Consider the following 9,628-nt stretch of genomic DNA (forward strand, 5'->3'; position numbering starts at 1 on the left):
ATATATTTCCAGTTTGTGGTTTGAACAACAATTTTGCAAAAATAGGAGTTTGACAGGAATTGCTTGTTAAGTTAAGTTTCTTTAGCTTATTTTTGTTGCTTTGGATATAGTAAGTGAAAATTAAATTTGAGTGATTGATAATTAAAATCAGATACATAAACATAATAATAATTCTGTAGATCTTTTTGGAAGAAATTAAATAAAAATGGAAATGCAAGAATATTTTAGAAAAAAAAAAGTGAAAATCAAAATGTGATACAATTAGTTAGAAATGCAAGAATATTTTTTTCTCTGGTGTTTATTATGAAGGATATTTTTTTGAGAAGTGAGTGTGAGCAGGCAGATATCCCTGGCAGCTGTTTTGCAGTAGAGTTACGATCAGATGATTTACAGTGGAACATTCTGATGCAAGCGTAAATCCACCAGAGACTGTAGAAGTTGTCAGATCTCTAGTTTTTAAATTCCTTCATTTTGGAAACCAATATTAACTGGTGTATTTTAAGTGCCCTGTGATTGAAAGCATTGCTGTAGTTTGTGCTGTTACTATTGAACTGTTTGTCTTTTTTTGATGGTTCTGTCCAAAGCAGCAACTTTGCGTTGCACTCTAAAGTTTGATTCCAGCATGCATGATAGTTACCAGGTTCTTGTGTCACCAAATTGTCAAACAGGGTTGCTTTGCACAAACCGGTCCGTCTGTCAGCTGCACGTGTTTATCAGCCTGTGCCTGCACATTCCCTTAAGATTTTAAGTCATTGCCTGTTTCCATGCTGTAGCATTTGGGTTTGCCAAGATTTGCAGACTTTGAATGGTGTTTCTGGACTCTGTTCTCTTGAAAATCTCCCAGATTCGGCAATAGAGGGAGAGAAGGAAGTGTGCGAATGCAGTAAAAAAAAGAGACGGTTAAGACTCAGTTGGTCTCTCTCTAAGCTGGAATGGGAAAAGGACTGTTGGATAAATGGAAATAATTGACCCCAAGTTGCAAATTCTGTCATCATTAATTTGTTCGCTCTCATGTCTTTCAAATGTGTATGACTCTCTTTCTAATGGTGAACAAATAGGTTGATATTTTCCATACAATTAAATGTCTTAAATTGAGTTTTCAAGATTCAGGAAGGATGCAAATAAATAATACAACTATCATAAAAGTGTTACTTATGTCTACTGTTCTGTAAGTCTTAAATGTTTGTGAGCAAAAAAAAGTTTATTTTGTTATTTACTTGTTCACCACAAATGACTTATGATCTGTGTTAGCATTCTTATTTTATTACAAATTATTATTGCTGTTATTATTTTTATTACCATTACTGACAAATCTCATTTTATTTTTATTTTTAATTCTGTTTATTGGTGTAATGATGCTTTGGCAATATTGTACATATAAAAATGTTAAGGTACTATAAAATTGATCATAAAAATGTATTTATGCGCTTGGATCATCTAAAAAGAGAAAATTACATTGATATCATTATGTAAAAGTTGTTGACCTGCTTTGATTAAAATCAGTTAATTCTGCTTTCAGTGAAGTGTTTAGCCCATCATAGTTCTCTCTCTGTGTCTGTTTTTATGAAATCTCTTGCATCGTGTGTTATGAAATTTTCCCACAAACTTGAGTAGTACATGTGTAGCATCTTTGTGAGCCTGTATGTGTCATCTTGTTTATGTAATATTTATAGAAAAGCATGAACGGTAGCCACTCAGGAGATAAATTCCTGGGGGGGAAATTTGTGCTCTGTGGTATAGTCACAGGGGCACCTGATGACAAAAAAGAGCTCTTTGTAAACCATAGACCGCCAGTATAACCCTTGAACCCTCTGGTTTCAGAGTTTGAAAGTCCAGAAACTACCTCTAGGCAAAGGGTTAATTCTAACAGATAGGTTTTCTAAAGAATTATCTGCTAGCTAGCCAGCTGTTGGCAGTGTTTAAGTTTGTTTGGTTGGTAACGGATTACAGTAAGGTTAAATTATTTAATGTTATTTAATGCATTGGGTATCATAACTAACCAGGAACAAGACTCTTTTTAGCATTTTTTAATCTAGGTTCTGTTTTAATGTCTACACTACCAATAAAATGTTTTGGGGTTGGTAAGATTTTTAAAATAAGGCTGCGTTTATTTGACCAAAAATACAATAGAAACAGTAATATTGTGAAATACTATTGCAATGTAAAATAACTATTTTCTGTTTCAATATATTTTCAAATTAAAAAGTAATAAATTCCTGTCATGCAAAGCTGAATTTTCAGCAGCCATTTCTGCTGTCTTCAGTGTCACATTAATAATATTAGTAATATATTATATTTTATAGTAATATTGGTAATATTTTTGTGGAAACAGTGATACATATTTTTTTCAGAATTCTCAGATGAATAAAAGGTTCAAAAGAATAGCATTGATTAAAAATAGAAATCTTTTGTAACATAATAGATGTCTTTACTCTCACCTGTGATCAATCAAATGCATCCTTGCTGAAGAAAAATGGTAATTTCTTTAAAAAAAAAGTAGTGTATGCTAACTAGAGCCTGACCGATATGGGTTTTTCGGGGCCGATACGATATCGATATTTGGGAGTAAAAAAGGGCCGATATCGATATATCGGCCGATATTCTTTGTGTATATTATAGTACAGTACCAGTCAAAAGTTTGGACACTTTCCCATTCGAGGGTCCAAACATTTGACTGGTACTATATTTAGAATACAGTATATACATAAACAGAATATATATACACAAACACATTTTTTGCAATGATAACTCAAATTGTGGTGATCAAACACTTATAATGACGTGACAGAGATACTTAATGGAGGCAGGGCATTTAACAATTTAACAATAAACTTTATTATCCAAAATGAGTCTGACATCAGTGCACTGAACAGTAAAGTTGAAGTTTATTCAACTTTAATTCAATTCAATTCCATTCAACTTTATTCCTTTGAAGTTTATTTCACTTAGGAACATTCATTCACGGATTTGCGCTACTGTCTTCACACACAGACGAAACTTACTAGAGAAGTGTGAAGTGTGACACAATATACCTCTGTAAATAAATACAATATAAATTCACGTCTCGCGCACTTTAATGCCCTTTGATTGTAATGTGTACGTTCCCTTGGAACTGGAATCATGGCGGTATTTCATGTGAAGTCCACTTCGCAGGGCACTTGCGGTCGAATAATACAACGCTTGAATGCTGCTGCCTGAACAAGAGACCTCCTTACTGAAGTGAAAGTGTTGGCTGCGGTGGTCTCATTCGAAAGCGGGCCTCTAGACGTATACTCGATTTGCGTTCGAGAGGGTTCCTCGAGTGAAGGGATCCCCTGAATTTGGTGCGGATTCGCCACGCCGTTATGGAGATATGGCCGTTCAAAGTTTCAATGGTTTTCCATAGACTTAAGCTTTAAAGCGTTTCATCCAGGTCGCCAGTAGCAAACAATAGAGCGCGCTCTGCTGGACAAACTAAGTAATTACACCATTTCAAGCATTTTATCTGCGTTATATGTTCTGTAAAAAAAATGTGCATATCGGCGGCATATTCGCTTATACCGATATATCGGCGACAGGCTCATATCAGCCGATAATATCGGCAAAGCGATATATTTGTCGGGCTCTAATGCTAACACATTTATGTTGTATTCTTTCAAATTAGTTTTTCATTTAAAGCACCAATGATCAATGATGTATTTATACATTAACATTAACCTAAATTAAAAAATGCTATAAAATTAATTAATTTATTCACTAATGATAATGAAATGAATCTTCTTGTAAAGTGCTACTGCTTGGTTTTATGTATCGTTTGCTGTCTCGTGTCATGTCAGAATCATAATACATAAGTTTTATGTTGGCCATACATGTGAATGTTTTTGTACTGTTGGTAATGAATAGCAATAAAGCTTGCCATAAGATACTACTCATTTAGTCTGTTTATGAAGCAAAAATATAGATAATGCTTTTAATATGTGCTTTAAATTACTAAAAAAGCTTTTGGCTTTTATCGGTAATAATAATAATAATAATAATAAGTTTTATTTATATAGCGCCATCAAAAATGTGAGGATAACATCAAACAAGCAATCAAACAATAATACAGAAAGTAAAGAGAACATCAGACATCCAGAGAGAAATATATGGATGACAACATAAAACAGAATAAACAGAAGTCAACTTAAGAAAGGTAACATTGTGAAAACAAATGAGTTTTGAGCAGTAACAGGTAAAACACGTTCTTCACATCACAACGACAGAGAGCCAGTTATTGTTATGTACATGCTTGTTCGCACAGATCCCTGGATGCCCGCCGGTGCCCTCGCCCTGGCCGCACACGCAGACTCAATGGCCATCAGCTGACCCCTCCCCCCAGGATGACGGTGAGAGAGCGGCTTCGGCAGAACATCTCGGCTGCCTTCTACCGGCACGGCCTGCTATGTGCCTCCTACCCGGTTCCCATCATTCTCTTCACCTCTGCCAGCATCCTGACCTGCTGGTGAGTCTGCAGTCGTGATATTTGATTCAAACAGGAAGTAATGGGATTGGAGCGTGATTTAAACTAATCAGGGACACAATGGCTGCTAGGCCACGACTCTGATGGCCTTTGTCAATGTTGAAGTACTTTATGTACTTCTGTGGGTTAGGAAAAGCAGCTTATCTGTACAAATCTGGGGGTGGGATGTTTTCGGGTGTGAAAGGGTGAGAGAGGGCAACAAAGGAATGAAGTTGGCTTGTGGTCTGTTGTTCTGCACAGTTTGATTCAACAGCAAGATCGTGCCAGGAGGACTGTGTGTAGCACAAACACAAAGTGGAGCACTGAGCTGGAGAAAACGGTTTTCTCATGCCTTTTCTTTTAGCCTCAGTCAGCAAAATGCGAATTAAATCTCTGAAGCTTCAGATAAAGGGCAAAATCCATGCGGAAAAGAGTGAGTGTGTGAACATTTCTCCCTGAGAACAACAGCCCAGTGTCTTCAGCTGCCTGGAGGAACAGAAATAGGCTTTGTGAAGTGGCAGCTACTTGTCACTGCGGACGTCTGAGTTCTTTCTCAGCTAGAGAAGAGAATTGACTGGGCAGAATAGCTTGACTCCGCCTCAAGACGGATAATAAAGGAATATACTGAATTAAACATAAATTAAAGGATTAGTTCACTTCCAGAATGGAAATTTCCTGATAATTTTCTCACCTCCATGTCATCCAAGATGTTCATGTCTTTCTTTCTGCAGTCAAAAAGAAATTACGTTTTTTGAGGAAAACATTCCAGGATTTTTCTCCATAAAGAGGACTTCAATGGGGATCAACGGTTTGAAGGTCCAAATTGCAGTTTCAGTGCAGCTTCAAAGCTCTCTACACGATCCCAGCCAAGGAATAAGGGTCTTATCTAATGAAATAATAGGTCATTTTCTAAAATAAAAAGACAAATTTATATACTTTTTAACCACAAATGCTCATCTTGCACTAGCTCTGCAAAGTTCTTCGCATGGTTAGTTCTTCGTCTGTGTACTTTGGTTCAAAAAGACCAACTTCAAAATCATCCAACATCATTGTTTTACCTTTTTTTGTAAAGGCCGTTTGTCTTTGCACCTTCGCTTTGTAAACACTGGGTCAGTACTTCCACCTACGTCATGTGTGACCTTTCCAACGTGACTACGTAATGCGTGAGGTCAAGCTAGTGCAAGACAAACATTTGTGGTTAAAAAGTAAATAAATTTGGTCGCCGATAGCCTCGTGGGCAGTGCGTCGACATGCAGCGCCATTGCGAGTCCCGGCTCGTGGACCTTTCCCAATCCCATCCCCCCTCTCTCCCACTTCGCTTCCTGTCTCACTACTATCCTATCAATAAAAGGCAAAAACGCCAAAAAATAAATCTTAAAAAAAAAAAAAAGTAAATAAATTAGTACATATACTAGATAAGACCCTTATTCCTCGGTTGGGATCGTGTGGAGCCCTTTGAAGCTGTACTGAAACTGCAATTTAGACCTTCAACCTGTTGGGTCCCATTGAAGTCCAATATGTGGAGAAAAATCCAGGAATGTTTTCCTCAAAAACCTTAATTTCTTTTCGACTGATGAAAGAAAGACTGGAACATCTTGGATGAGATGGGGGTGATCCATTAAGCACACAAAACCACACACAATTATATTGGTTTGTCCCTCAGTTTGTATGTACCGTGTTAAGGAAAGCACACTCCGAGATTCCAGGTATAATGTATTTTACACAATAGCCTTTTGTTTCCCTGATGTCAACAGTGTCATTTGTTTTAAACCTTATCAGCTTGTGCTCCTCTCTTTAACACACTGCTGTTGTTGGTGGGGGATATTCGTGGCTTTTGAAGCACTTTAAAGGAGAGCGACAGATGTTCCTTTTGTGAGAAGTAGGGGTTGGTCAGATCATCCATCTGGAGAGTATCCCAGTCCTTTGTATTTGTACTGCAGGCAGTATTGTGGGTCTTGTGCAATCATTTTTCCTAGAAAGTGTAAAATTCGTGTTTTTACTATCCTTCGTTTTCTTAAAGCTTTCTAGCCTGAGGATATCACAGATGACAAGTTAATCATACTGGTCTGTGCTCCCTCCTGGTGCAGTTTTATGTTTTAAGTTCACTCTTGCTGCACCTGTGTGACTGATTGAATGCTATAAAACTGTCAGTAAAAAATGCAAAAATGACACTTTGCATACTTATCGCCCTTTTTATTCAAATATGATTTGTTTTATGGACCTTGTATGGGCTCTTCGTCATGAGAAGGCCATTCCTCTATTTGGAGGTACCGTGTCTATGAGGAATGCAGCTTGACGTTGGTAATAAAGATTGATTTGTTGTTCTGTAACCATGCTTTCTTTTACAGTTACCCTCTGCTGAAGCTGCCTCTGCCAGGAACAGGGCCTGTCGAGTTCACCACTGGAGTACGAGATTACTCTGTTCCATCCCATGAGTCTCAGGGCAACCTGTCGGAGCGCCCTGATTGGGTAAAATGAAATGCTTGTTTGATATACATTACCGTTACAATTTCAGTTCTGTAAGATTTTTTTATTACTATTTTAAAAGAAAGTAATATTTTATCTGTAGAATATGGATGAGAATATAGAAAAGAATTCTGAAAAAATGTATCATGATTTTCACAAAAATATTAAGCAGCACATTTGTTTTCGGCATTAATAGTTGTAAATGTTACTTGAGCACCAAATCAGCATATAAGAATGATTTCTTAATGATCATGTGACACTGCAGTTTATTTATTTATTTTTTTAAATAAATGCAGCCTTGGTGAGCATAAGAGACTTCTTTCAAAAACATTACAAAATCTTACCACCCCCAAAAGTTTGAATGATAGTTATAACAGTTGTGAAGTATGCAGCTTTTCTGTGGAATTATTAACACGATTGCTAAGGCCGGCACTGGATAGGGATTGTAGACCTTGCAAACGTTGAGTGTGCATGCAATGTGTCCTACACTGTTACAGACATGAATAAACATCAAATCATGTTGAAAAAAAGGTGTATTATTACTTGTCTAATCTCTCAGACAATTTCACCTGGTGGACAAAAATCATTCGGAAAAATTCCAGTTGACTTGCTATGAAAAGTTACCTCTAGACTTGGGGCCAGCAAACAACCACCTGCAACACTTTAGCATCAGGGAATTAGCTTGGTCAAGCTCCACAGAAAATGTAAAAGTCAAGTTTCTTTTGAAGACCTGTTACTGTTAATCTAAATATGCTGCTTTTCTTGCAGTATCGGGGTCCTCCGGTGGCCTACATCCAGCAGGTCCTGGTCAAGGCAGCAGTTTCACCATGGGACAACAGTCTGGTTCCTGTGGATGTGTTCCGCTCTCCCCTTGGGCGCGTTTTCAGTCTCCTGGAGGAGATCAGAAACCACATTTACACAGACAGGTCTAAGATTCCCCCCCTGGCTTATTAGCTCATGTTGATTGATTTCAAACCATTTCTGTTCGCCCTTGTTACCACACATTTCTCAACCTCATTCTTTCCTGTTTTTCTCACTTCTCTCTTCTCAGAAGTTTGGAGGCACTGTGCTTGCAGGTAACGGACCTGTTGCCAGGGTTGCGGCGCATGCAGGCGGTCCTTCCAGAGCACGGCTGCCTGCTGGTTTCCCCTGGTAACTATTGGCAGAACCGGCGTGACCTGTTTGATGCAGATCCAGACCTCCTGAAGACAGTCCACCAACATGAACCCAAAGGCCTTCATACTTCAGCCACTCTGAAAGGCAGGACGCTGCTTAAATACAATTTAATCTCTGCTCAAATTAAAAGTTGCCCCCTGTTCGTTTAGAAAACCTATTTTTACTGTGTGTGCTTTTTAGATTTACTCTTTGGTGTCCCGGGGAAGCAGACAGGTGTAAGCCTGTACAGCAAGAAGAGAGTGGTGACATACACCATCACAATTGCACTAAGCTCCTATGATGCAAGGTCAGCCTTTGAAATATTTCAAATTAATTGTGGTCTATAAGGCAGGTGTCACATTTTCTAGATCTTGTAAAAATATAGTTTTTGTAGCGAACCAAATATGGTTTCCAAAAATGTTTAGCATCTCCTGTGTGTGTGTCTTTTTGGACAGGTTTGTAGCCAGTCTCCGAGCCCGTCTGAAACTGCTTCATCCTTCAGCGAACTGCACTCTGCGTGAAGACCACATGGTACATGTCCATTTCAAAGAGGAGATTGGCATCGCTGAGCTCATCCCTCTGGTCACCACCTACATTATCCTCTTTGCTTATATCTACTTCTCCACCCGTAAGTGTCATCTCTACCTATATTCTCTGACATTAATTAATTAATTTTTTTAAAGAATTAAGCATTTTATTTAGTAAGAATGCATTAAATTGATTAAAGTGATAGTAAAAACATTTGTAGTGTTTCAAATAAATGCTGGTCTTTTCAACTTTGATTAATCCTGAAAAAAAGTATCACAAATTCCACAAAAATATTAAGCAGCACAACTGTTTTCAACATTGAAAATAGTAAGAAATGTTTCTTGAGCACCATATCAGAATGTCTAAATGATTTCTCAAGAAACATGTGACACTGAAGACTGGAGTAATGGCTGTTGAAAATTAAGAATTGCATCACAGGAATAAACTATATTTTAAAAATGTTTTCTATGTTTCTCAATATATACTACTACTATACTACTATGTATATTCAAATAAGAAAAAATTTTAAATTGTAATATTTCACAATATTACTGTATTTTTATTAAACAAATGGTAAACATAACACATCTTTCCAAAAAAAAAAAAAAGACCAAACTTTTGAACCGTAGTGCACATGCATTTTTTTTCTGGTTTTGTGTTATGAAATACCTGGTTGTGTAATGTAAAGTGTTTCAATTGTACATTCTGACCTTGGAGTTAGAACAGGGTATCATGCTGCGTCTCAGTGTTGTAAAACAATAGGTGATATTCTGTTAACATGTTTGTAGAAGATTCCAGAAATATTTTATTTAATGGGCCATCTGATGTGCATTAGATTCTATAACTTTCATGATGAAGATATTTGCAGATAAACAATCCAGCGTAAGAGAGTTTCAGACCACTTTGTCAGAAATATCACCAGTGCTTAAATTATATGCACACACACACACAGTCTATGTTTCGAAATTTTTTTTTTTTTTTTTTTTTGGGTGTACTGTTTTA

At 37.2% G+C, this 9,628-nt stretch overlaps 1 protein-coding gene across 1 annotated transcript in view; it reads left to right on the forward strand.

Annotated features, from left to right (window-relative positions):
* The window catches only part of LOC107666822 (sterol regulatory element-binding protein cleavage-activating protein-like), a 20,828-nt gene that overhangs the window by 1,163 nt on the left and 10,037 nt on the right, over positions 1-9,628 (forward strand). The window contains exons 2-7 of the mRNA XM_016458290.1: positions 4,280-4,480; positions 6,826-6,946; positions 7,712-7,869; positions 7,995-8,203; positions 8,300-8,405; positions 8,554-8,726. Coding sequence (XP_016313776.1) covers positions 4,359-4,480; positions 6,826-6,946; positions 7,712-7,869; positions 7,995-8,203; positions 8,300-8,405; positions 8,554-8,726 — 889 coding nt within the window. The 5' untranslated portion in view covers positions 4,280-4,358. The remainder of the gene's footprint in view (positions 1-4,279; positions 4,481-6,825; positions 6,947-7,711; positions 7,870-7,994; positions 8,204-8,299; positions 8,406-8,553; positions 8,727-9,628) is intronic.

This window comes from Sinocyclocheilus anshuiensis, unplaced genomic scaffold (genome assembly GCF_001515605.1).
Source record: "Sinocyclocheilus anshuiensis isolate Anshui unplaced genomic scaffold, SAMN03320099.WGS_v1.1 scaffold267, whole genome shotgun sequence".
Classification (NCBI taxonomy): Eukaryota; Metazoa; Chordata; class Actinopteri; order Cypriniformes; family Cyprinidae; genus Sinocyclocheilus; species Sinocyclocheilus anshuiensis.